Genomic DNA, 12182 nt, shown 5'->3' on the forward strand with positions numbered 1-12182 from the left:
GCACCCCACCCACTTGGTCTCCAGCCTCTTGTTAAATGCTGTCTCACATTCTCCCCGCTTTTCTTTTAATGAGGTCTGCGCGCCTTCCTTCGCCTGGTCAGTCAGAAACACTTAATGCTGCCAAACGAACGCGCTTTAATGTGCAATTAAAAGGCGCTGGGGGTATTTTATAGCTTGTTTGGACCTTTTTGAGTTACTTTGATTTAAAAGACACAGGCACACCGGTTTTTCAGATTCTGCCAAACTAAGTAAGGAAAATTGAGATATGTTGATGGTTTATCAAATGCTCACTTGCTAAGATAAAAAAACAAAACAGTTAGGGTTCAGCTAGCTGGACTAGCATGTTGCTTCACAGATCTGAGGTTTGTGTTCAAATCTTGCCTCCAGTTTTCCCATGTGGGGTTTGCATGTTGTCCTCGTGCTTGTGTGGATTTTCTCCCACAAAACTGCAAATTACAAGAACAGGCTAAAACCCTTTAGACTGGTAACAAGCTAATTGGTATTTTTACAAACAGAACATATTAGATCAAGACAAAACATTTATTGATCTTGTTTTTTTGTTTTTTTTAATGCAGCTTTATAGTCTGGGGGGAAAAAAAACACAATGTTTGTTTTCAAAAAGTATTTCTTTTTAATCAGGAGGAAAAGACAAAAGTACAAAATAGAAAATCTTTCTATACATACATATGGTAAGAAATTGAATGAAAATACAACACATACATTATAGGTCATTAGGAAAGAATAGCATAAAGTCCAATTCAACAGTATTACTGCAAGTCCAGTTAGTTAAGAGTTACCAATACGCATATACCTACTGAATGCAACAAGGCACGTAGCTGATGTGTATTTTGGTCTGGGAAGATTCTACAAGTATTTACAGTGTATTTCTTAAAAGGAGAGTACACATGACATCAGCAAAAGAGGCAGTTAAGAAGAGGAGAGGCTATTTTGGCCTCTGCATAAGACAACATAACACCCACTGGGGCTTTTATGATAACAGATCACACAACAGTACTGCAATTACAGTACGGAATACGCAAACACAGCACACGAACATTTACTTCATGGACACCACATGCTGTGGAAGAGCCGCACAAACAACACAGTCATTGGTTTAAAGCAGGGGTGGGGACCTTATGGCCCGTGAGAGCATTTTATCCCACCGTGAAATTTTAAAAACTAATAAAACCTCACACGAACGGAACCAACAAATGCTCGTAATATACCGTATAATGATAAACGTGTGGTCATTGCATTATGTTTTTTCATAAATTTAGAGGACTGAAATGAACCCTGGTAGGAAAACTGCAAAACTGCAAGCGACACAGGTTTGAAAACAAAACAAAACAAAAAAAAAACATTGATTTGGATCTCTTCAGATCGGAATTAAGACTTTTGCAAACGTGGATAGAAATCTGACAGTCTTTTGTATTTTTGACTTGTCCAAAGCCCTTTCCACAATAACACATTCAATTTAAGAGGAGTTTTGAGGCAATTCCTATTTACATTATCCAGGACTGACAATAACTAGAATTTAGTAGAAAATTGCAAAAACAAGTTGAGCTCCACATTACGGCCATAACTGCGCTGTTTCCGAACGGATTGAGGTTAATTTGAATGTCCTGAGGTCCGGCAACCAGCCTACGGTGCGTTTTTGACAGACATTTGTCTCTTATTCAGTTGAATATACAGATTAGAGGTCACATTATTAATTTACATATTTTTTTAAGTTTTCCACGAAGGAAAAATAACATTACCAAGGGGTTTCCCATGCATTTTGTCCCCACACTGTATTTTGCACATAAGAAGTCATTCTCTCCACAAAAGACAACATTTTGCCATAATAATGATGGCTAGAGTGGTTACACTCGTTAGAGGATTAGGACATAGATTTTCAAAACATGCATTTAAAAAAAAAATGAGAAAGAGAGAGAGCAATTCATACAGTGCATTGTTTTTTGCTTTTTGTATACTAAATTATTATCTGAGCCTGAACTGAGCTACAATGTGGACACCAGTCTATAGTGTTCCTCACCAAATCCACAGGTTATATGAACAGTACATTCTGGATGGGCAAAGAAAAATTAAATCCATTAATTGGTTGTAAACAATTCTGTGATTGTGAAATAATCACTTCATACAAACAACATAAATGAGGCTAAAATCATGTGTAATATTGTAACCAGATGAGGCACTGGTAACCAAAACATATGGCATGGAAATGAACAGATTGAAGTTCATGTCCAATGAAAAAACGATATTTAATACTTTACTCAATTCTCATTGTGGAAAATGTAGTAAAAAAAAAAAGAAGAAAAAAAAAGCCCATCCCTCATATACATAATGGTCCCTATTACTGTTCTTATTGAAGCCCTTCCAAAAGCTGGCTATTTTCAGGCAGTTCTACTTAGATGATGTACTGAAGGGTAAGATCCTTGCTACTTATTTGAATGGTCCGCTCAGGTAGCACGGTGGAATGAGAAACGCTATTCAAAACTAGTGCTACATCAATTAAAGCAAATGCTGCTTTCCTTCATAGAAGATTAAGTTCAACAGTATTTGGGTCCGTTGGTGTTATTAGGAGCTCAGAAGACATGAACGCCATTTTGTTTACGTGTTAAAAACCAAATCAAAACAATTTTTTAAGAGAGTTGGAATATTGTTTGTCCCCAGACTTTGGAATTTCTTACACTTCACATTCAGGAATGAACAGTGCAATCAAGCTACATGGACTTTTGCCCTTTTTCTTTCAACAAAATTGCAGTTGTGTCTTCATCCTCTCATAGTGGTTAAACTGCATTCAGGAAATGATTCATCACAAAATCGTATCTGTGTGTTCACGTGTGCATGCAATGACCTAATGTCATTCATTCAATGCTGCTGATGTGTGCTTCAAAAATGGATTTGGGGTGGCATGAAGCGGGAGTGCAGGGAATGCAAAGTCCTCTGATGGACGCAGTCCTTACTCCGAACATAAAGGCAAACTTGAGGCAAGAAATACAGGCAACATCTGCAACAGAGTGCCCGAAGGAGAAACTTGAATGCAGTATATAAGAGTGTGTGTTCACAGAGCTGTCGTGCTGTACAAAAGGCACAATTCATTGTCAGTCAAGTTCATAAAACATCTTGTATTGCTCTTTGGTGAGGTTTCACAAGGTTACCGCTGAGTGCTCTTCAGCGTTGAGGTGCTAATACCACGTTTGTGTGTCTGCGTGGCGATAAGGCAAGATGGTGGGTAATTGGATGGATGGTTGCCCCCGCCCCGCCGCCCACTCTCATGCTGGTGAGCAGTGCTGGAGATCCAGTGCTACAAGTGGGGCCAGCCTACTTCCTGAAGGTGAGCCGAGTGAGGCCGTTGGTCACATGGAGTCACTGTCATGTTCCATTGGCTCATCTGGAAGGCTGCGAGAAAGACATAAAACTGGATGTCAGCTTTTGTTTCCCCAATGTAGAAATCTGACTGATGAGGTCTGCCAGCTCAGGGGCCTAGTGGTAGAGTGGTGGGTTCAATCCCTGGCCGGGTCATACCAAAGACTCTAAGAATGGGACCCATTTGCCTCCCTGCTTGACACTCAACATTAAGGGTTGGAATTGGGGGGGTTATGATTCGCGAGCACGGCCGCTACTGCTGCTCACCGCTCCCTCAGGGGATGGGTCAAATGCGGAGAATGAATTTCGTCCCACTTAGAGGTGGGTGTGACAATCAGTGAATCTTAATCTTAATTTTGCTGTGACAAACTATAAGTGAGACATGAAGCTTGTAAGTATTCTAATGAATCATAAACCAAATCAAATAAAAATCAATAACAAAAGAAAATGACAAAAAACAAACAACTAGCTAGCAGTTCTCAAACTTTTTACACCAATTACGACCTAAAAAAAAATACTTGGCTCTCCATGTACCACTATAATGACCACCATTAAAATACAGTCAAGTACCGTCTGTCTTCATCAAAAACAAGACAGAAACATAGGATAAATAATGATTCCATTTAAACGTATTGCACATGAAAGTTAACTAAAGCTTCTACCTAAATAAACATTCTAAAAGATCAAAGATGGCTCTAAAACTTAAATACTGTACTTAACTGGATTTCTTTTTTACTGGGAGTACAAGGTACTTCATTACACGATGCAGTTTGAAAATTTAACACAGTAATTCTTTCGCATACCACTAGAGGGAGCCCATATACCACTAGTGGTACTTGTACCACACTTCGAAAACCACTGGACTAAGCGTCAGCTTGTAACTCAAAAACCTCTCACGTTGATGCAGTTGTAAGTCAAGGTACGACTGTAAATAGAAAACTGAACAAACCACAAATTCCCTTTAACTGAAAATGTGGCCAGGGTACAAATAACTTTATTTTACTTTTTCTCACACACACACACACACACACACACACACACACACACACACACACACACACACACGCGCTCGCACACACACACCAGGTATTTGATTACAGTGTGGGTAGAGGCATGCACATCTTTATGCAGTAGTCAGCAACGTCAAACGAAGATAATAAAGGAATTAAGGCCTGTTTGCTCTCTAAATGGGTAAACGATAGCAGTGCAATATTAAAAACAGTAGGGGTGGGAATCTATTTTTTAATTTCAATGAAACTAATTAGAGAGAAAAAAAAATCAAACACATTAAAATTACGTGGTTGGCGAATAGAGAAAAGAAAGTAAGTGAACTTAACTGTGTTTGTCATTATTTATGCCGGAAACGCAAGTTAAGCGATTGCCGTAATACTCTTTCAACTGTACAACATCACTATCAACCAAATTTGTTTTTCCTATTTACCAGGTAACCGAGAATACCTAGCCTTGCTCTTACTAGAATGGTTGACGACAAGGTGAGCTGGTGTCGATGCTTGTTGCAACAGGTTAGCAGGCGATAGCAAAGCCTTGAATTGCTTCCGTGAAGCAAAGTCATTGTTTACATCAGCAAAGCAAAATTTAAAAAAAATGACGTAACTCAAAGCATCATGTGCATCATCATGTGTATCAGTCTTTTTTTCTTATCACATTAGTACCATCCCGAAGAAGTTGTAAATGCTTGCTTATACAAGATGTACTGCCTGATTTGATTTGAGGTTGAGAAGTTGAGAGTGCAGTACCTCTTGCTGGAAAGAACTCCCACAGAGAGCGAGGCCAGAGCATTGACAGCGTCCGCTTCTTCGCAGTCTCGTCTCTGAGCAGCCAGGTAGGACAGACCAACGGAGCCACTGAATGCCTTCACACTCTGCCAGTACTGACCTGATACACACGAGACACAGACAGACATTTGAGCAAATCATGCAGTGGATGTTGACTGAACAGTGGTGTCTCCATTTTTAAAAAAAAATTTTTATCAACTTGATTTTATTATGCCCTCTCACCTGGTTTATTCTGATAATACTTGTAATTTACATATTACATAAACTCAACTAACATAAGGCAAATGTGTGTTTCTGTAAAAGGTATTAATTTATGGAACAATTATGAAATAGAAATGAAAAAGTGTGAATCACTCACTTTGTTTTAACTACAGTGTCAGGTATAAACATGGGCATAAACTGGTTTTGTTTGTTACTTTGGTTTTTATTTTTGATATATTATTGACAATGAATAACCTACTAGTGTATTGGCATAATATGAGTAATATGAGATAAGTTTTTGGACTTCCGACTCCCTTTGAGCATGTAGACTGCGTTAATAGCATACAATTGTTTTTTACTCCAACCAGTGAATTTCTCCACAGTGCTATCAAAACTTTGTTTCTTCTTCATTCGTGACCATGCTCGCTCTCACGCTTTTATCTCAAATCATATTTTCCTATTTAAATCAATTGAAATGTATTTAATTCGTTTCAGCCCAAAACAAAACAAGCAACCAAAATTTCTGTATCATTATTTTTTTTAAATGAGATAAATAACATTCTATATTATTGTGCTTTATAAAAAAGAAGATAATAACATAATTAAAAGTAAAGAATTAAACAGTGAGCGCATCATGTTTTCATGCTTCAGTGCACATTTACATGCTATTTGTTGGTGTCTGCGGTGTCTTGCATTGTGTGTTATCATTAAGCGTTTGGTGTGTAATTTTATTTGTTTAAAGGTGGATTCCAGGATCTTTTGTCGCTGCGTCTTCTGGGTCGATCATTTTAACGATTGTTTCTCGATCCCGTCAATGAATCTGCCGTAACGATGTCATGCGTGCGCGTTAATAGCTGCGCATGCGCACTTCGAATGTTTTTAGCATGTAGCCGCTGAGCTTAGGACTCCGACATTCATCGTTGTAGCTCCACCGATCTCACCACATATTTTGAAAATGGCTGAGAGCCGCAACAGGCCATCCGTTTACGAAGTGAGGCCGGCTGCAGCGACTCATGAAGATTAGCCCGCACGTTCCCGGCATTTGATAGGCGTTTCCACCGGACGAGCAGGAGAGCTGGTCGATCGCATGCACAGTTTTTAGAAAGTGACAAACGGACATTTGGCTTCTACTTTTTGAGAAGAACCTGAAATCCACCTTTTACTGTTTATTTGTTTAAACTTCAACTGAGGATGGTATTAAAAATCTTAAAACACGCCCATGGCCTCGTTTTTGAAGATTTGTTCACTATCTGCCGCTTTTTGTGAAGTTTGCTGCCACAGTTTAGCACCCATAATTCAAACTTTTATTTGCAACTCCAGACAAAAAAAAAATCATCTGAATGACAGCTTGTGTTTTGTAAAATTTGTAAGCCGGGTCACTTAAGTTAAGGTAAGTTGAGGTTCCACTGTACAATAACGGAATACACAGGATTGCTCACTTTGAATTTGTATGACCGTCTGCAGGGAGCGGATAGCGTTAGCATTTGGTTTCTGGAGCAAGACCTCTTCTGAAAGTGGGTCCTACAGGACAAAGAGGACACAGAAGAGGGGAACACATCAGTTTAGTCTAACATTTATTAATCTGGTTAAGACACAAACATCAAAGACACTTCAGCGTTATGGTAAAGTGGTTGGATGGCTTTTTAAAGGAACACCATTACCCAGCATGCCTCACCTGTGCACCGAGCAGCGCACTGACACAGGCTTCAGATGCATCGCAGATGGCCGTGAGGTCATGACCTCCCTCGAGGGACAAAACCAGACGGCCCCCTGCCAGAGACATCAGCTGGCGAGTCAGGAAGCTGAAACCTGGGAGATACCGCACACACAAATAAGGACGAGCTACGCTCACCAAACCAAAGTGACGTTTGCCTTGCTGCCTTGACGTCAGCTTTACTACACTTCCCAATATTTGCTTAAGACAAGTATATATTTTGACCCCGTGCTGCACTCTGCCAAAAAGCAGTCACTGTAATTATGGTCACATCAGAGATGCATTCAGGGACGCTTGAAGACACAACTCCTGCTTTTCAGGCTAAACTTGACAAGAGCTATAATAATCTATTAATACCTCTCTTGAGGATGCAAAGGGCCAGAAATGAAAGTGGCAGGTTGCTCAGAAAGCAGCGTTGCTTTAAAAACATGGTGAGAGGCCTTGCTTACATTTGGCAGAGACCTTGTACCCTCCAAGAGGTGCGGGGTTTCCCTCGGCAGCATCAAACCCGGCGGAGACCAGAACGACGTCTGGGGCAAACTCCAGGGCGATGGGCATCATCACAGTCCTGAAGTTGCGCAAAGTCACACAAGTCCAGATTCAAATAACCATCAAACCATTTAGCAGGACATTACACAAATGATTAAGAAAAAATATTAAAATCAGTGCATCAAATAGTGGGAGGGGAACGCTATTGTTCGATTGTTGCTCTGTGCTTGTGAAAAAGGTTAAAGGTTTCCATTGTATTGAACATTTTGGGAAGAGCGGAGGGCTGTTGGCGAGACTCGACTTGAGCTCAGCGCAGTCGGCGAAGTTCAAAGCTAGAGCGAGCGAGTCTGTTTCCTATTAGAGGCCTGTCACTCTCCTCACGTCATTGACAACATGGGAAAAAAAAAGAGGAAAACAGTCCATCTGGGATCCATTTACCTTCATTATTCTGCCGGGGGACTTTTGAGACCCCCAACCCCCCACCAACCCCCCCAAACCCGCCTCCCCAATCATCCTCTTTGTACACACACGCACAAACACACATAAACACATGCTGCTGTCATGACTGCATGCAGATGGACAACATGAGCTCATAGACTAAATTGAGAGCACGCAGAGATAAATCGTGCATTCCCACACGCTAATAAAAACCACCTAACACACACAAAGGTCAAATAAAAACATCCTAAGGCAAAATTATACTGCCACACACAAATACAAAATATACAAAGTATAAGTGTGTTATCACAATACCAAGATTTTGACTTAAAGCACCTCCATACTGGTATCATAGCAAACACTTCATAACATCAATAAAAATAAAAATAAAAGAGTGGAATAATAGCTCACGCCTAAGCAACTACAAACTCGTTATACAGTATTTGTATTCATTCAAACAATTACCATAAGGATGGTAATTAGAATATTTTTTCATAAAATAAAAAAATACATACAAGTTAGTTACATTCAGCAGACGCCAACAACTCCACTTAACATAACTGGTTTTGCCAATACTTTATTGGAAGTGATTTTTTTACTCATTTGCTCCCAAAAACATTCTATTTTAAAAGTTTTAAGTGTCCCAAAGACGTATTTATACGTTAAAAAAACAACAAAAATATGCTAGAGCATACAGATGGCTTTGGTTACAGCCTCTCAACTGAAAAAAATGGTTGAAGAAATGGTAGTCATTACAAAAACGGCCAGCAGGTGGCAGCAGAGCAAAAGATATCAACCAGGGCCATGTTGAAAAAAGCTCTTTTACTCACAGTTCTAAAAAGATTTGTGAATACTGATGTATGTAACTTAGGTATATTCTAATGCTTATTGCTGCAAAATGGAAACAGAGATATACTTTTTTTTTCAGATGAAAGAGGAGACTAATCTTTCTTTAGTAGTTTTTATGTTTTTATAGCAATACAACACAATATTATGTGGGCCTTGCAAAATCAGTCAAAATCTAGTAAAACAGCCGGGAGTGGAGGGGATTGCTTTAGTAAAAACGGCTGGGAGTGAATGAGTAACAGTAATGTTTAAGGATAAAGTTAATAAAAAAAAAGGAACCAATTGGAAGAAAAAAAAGAAGAATGCTATGCAAACACATGCCTGCTGCCTCCTCCCAACAATGTCTGTGAGATTACAACCCTAACCCCTTTTCCAGTAGCCATGTGGTTGCCAGTCTTCCTTTGGGTTGGGAGCATCAGACAACCAGAAAAAAACAAAAACCTCTACTATAAGGCAACCACCCACCAATGACAATTATCTGACTATGGAGTAGGAAGTTATGGCCCACAAGACCTGGGGAACATTTACTTCCAGAAAGTTATTAAGAAAAGGGAGTGCCTGACTCATGCCGTGCAAATGACAAGGATTATCGAATACACACAAAGTACGTCATAGTATTGTGAAATTGGGCTGTGAGTGTCTAAAAGCATGTTTGCTGGCTCACTGTGGGGGAGACAGAGAACAACTAACTATTATTCTTTGTTGGTTACTATGCATTGCCTTGTTTTTAAGAAGCATACTGGAAATGTTTTTCCTACCTGAATGCAGCAAGGTACTCTGCATCCCCCATGGGAGGGTCCAGTCCTCCTGTCCATGCCAGATTCACGTTGAAGCCCTCACCGGGACCTGAGCCCACCTAAACAGAAACATATTTAGTCAGAATTGATTGCATTCTTGTACATTCGACCAAGATTTGACACCAACCTCTGCAGGTGATCCACTGCCAGGAAAGAAGTTGCCATGATCATAGCGATGAAGCGACATGTAAAGGACACTTGGGTCACTGTAGAAAATTTCCTGGGTCCCGTTGCCATGGTGAACATCCTGGCAACATAGAATATATTTTTAACATCACTAATAAGAACATTAGCAGTAAATAAAGCAAAGGCGATAAGCTTACCCAATCAACAATGAGGATTTTGCTGACATTGAGTTTTTGTTGGAGCTGTTTGGCAGCAATAGCCACTGAATTAAAGTAGCAGAACCCCCTGTGAAGACACATTTAAAAAGAAATTTAGGATAAAACCGACCCTGTTTAAGAAATCTGACTATCTTCATGTTTATCTTAACAATGGGGGACTCACACCCACACAAACTTACATCGGGTTGGAGGGGTCTGCATGGTGTCCTGGTGGTCTAACCACAGCAAAGCCATTCTATTTGGGAAAGAAGGTAGAAATGAGCAAAAAGGTTTTTCAAAACTTATTTTTATTATTTTTTGTAATCTGTGACCAACACCACAGAAAGATGGGAAATCAGGCATGAAACAGTTTTGTCCTAACACAGAGCACTACACACATTAGGATTTTGTTCCACCAGTGATCTCGTAACACGTTCTCAGATACGAACAGACACTTCCAGAAATGTGTTTCTGAAATGGACCAACATTTTAAGATGGCAATGCTGGCAATATAATGTTTGATTTGGAAAATACTTTGTGGCGTCTGGGGAACCAACTTCTATACAAAAAAAACAACATATCGGGTAGGACATATTTCAGTTTTATTTATCGCCACTTCCTTTTTGTCCATGGAATCAAATGACTCAGGGAGACGTTGACTTTCCCCACACACCTGAAAATGTGTGGCTGTAAATATTGAACATGTACAATATTTAAGATTGTTGGCTCTATTATCTGGACAACTTCCCTCTTAACACACCTCAGACATAAGTATAATCTTATATGATGTTCTTATGCAGCCACATCTACATATATTGATGTCTACATACGTTATATTATCTATTTCCCTCCTCCGACACACCTGATTCAAATGATCACTATTGTTAACAGACTTCTGTAGAGCTTGCTGATGAGCTGATCATTTGAATGAGACTGAGGAGGGAAACATCTAAAAAATGCAGGACCAGAGTTGGTGACCCTGGCCCTGACGTAGACTTTCCAGTGAAATCTTTTGTAATTTTTAAAGCTAAGCTTCGTAAAATAAGTTGCTAGTTTACTTTTCACGCTGCTTACTTTGTGTGGTGCTTTTCCTGCTCTAGTTTAAGGTAGAAAACATTTTAAATGACTAAAATGTTAGTAATCTCTTTATCTAGAGATGTCATTCTCAGGGACTGTTTATTAAGAAAAAGATGCAGCACGGGCACAACAGGACGACTTCACCAGGTAGGTCTCAGTTGTGTGATAAGAGCATGATAGTTTTGTTCAATGTTTAACATCAATAATGCATGCATTCGTCTCCTAATGAGGAAATCCAGGGTTGTTTGCACCTTGGAAAATTCTGTTATATCTTATATTGTTACGTTTTCTTTTCTTTTTTTTTTACTTTTTAAGCAAGTTATGTTTTTAGATCATGTCAGACAGTTGCTTTGTGTGCTTATTTTAGACACTGGAAGAATATATCAGCATGTATAACTAAAAAAGTTAGAAACATCGTTTATAGTTTGAATGCAGTTGACCAGCACAGTAGTTTCTCAGCAATGCAAGAAATAGGACCAAGGCAGGGCACATATTTCAACACCCTAACTCCCAGATATCACATTTGACTGGCAGCTCTACATATTTCAATGATCTGTCCCTAGTCTGTATGCATATACTACAGCACCGTGTTCTTGTGTTGACATTTAGAATTATTAAATCCTAAAGTTCACTCGCTGTCTGCTGATTTTTTTTTTATATATATATATATAATTTTTTTTATATATATATACATACATACATACTGTATATATACATACATATACAGTATATACTGTATATATACATACATATACAGTATATACTGTATATACATACATGCTGTGTATATATATATATATATATATATATATATATATATATATATATATATATATATATATATATATATATATATATATATATATATATATATATAAAATTTAAAAAAAATTCTCACCTTGAGCTCACCCTTAGCCACTCTGACAGCTAGCTCGACGACACTGCCGGCGGCCATGCGTGCCGCTGTGGACGTGTGCGACTCATTCCAGATGGTGTCGTTGTCAACCTGCAGCACGAATGGCAACAATATAACAAATCAATGCTCATGTACCACTATCCATCACGCTCCTTACACACTTTCCAAGGTTACATTCAACCACATCAGTTCTCAAGCTTCTGCAGTACTTTATAA

At 39.0% G+C, this 12182-nt stretch overlaps 1 protein-coding gene across 3 annotated transcripts in view; it reads right to left on the bottom strand.

Annotated features, from left to right (window-relative positions):
* Window positions 1-607: 607 nt before the first annotated feature.
* The window catches only part of hdac7a (histone deacetylase 7a), a 55443-nt gene continuing 43868 nt past the window's right edge, over window positions 608-12182 (bottom strand). For all 3 annotated transcript variants that reach the window (XM_077546048.1, XM_077546056.1, XM_077546039.1), the window contains exons 17-26: window positions 11949-12056; window positions 10174-10229; window positions 9974-10061; window positions 9778-9897; window positions 9612-9709; window positions 7530-7648; window positions 7042-7175; window positions 6806-6887; window positions 5127-5265; window positions 608-3402 (exon numbers count right to left, since the gene is read on the bottom strand). In XM_077546048.1, coding sequence (XP_077402174.1) covers window positions 3360-3402; window positions 5127-5265; window positions 6806-6887; window positions 7042-7175; window positions 7530-7648; window positions 9612-9709; window positions 9778-9897; window positions 9974-10061; window positions 10174-10229; window positions 11949-12056 — 987 coding nt within the window. In that variant the 3' untranslated portion in view covers window positions 608-3359. The remainder of the gene's footprint in view (window positions 3403-5126; window positions 5266-6805; window positions 6888-7041; window positions 7176-7529; window positions 7649-9611; window positions 9710-9777; window positions 9898-9973; window positions 10062-10173; window positions 10230-11948; window positions 12057-12182) is intronic.

The sequence above is a fragment of the Vanacampus margaritifer genome, chromosome 1, assembly GCF_051991255.1.
Source record: "Vanacampus margaritifer isolate UIUO_Vmar chromosome 1, RoL_Vmar_1.0, whole genome shotgun sequence".
Classification (NCBI taxonomy): domain Eukaryota; kingdom Metazoa; phylum Chordata; class Actinopteri; order Syngnathiformes; family Syngnathidae; genus Vanacampus; species Vanacampus margaritifer.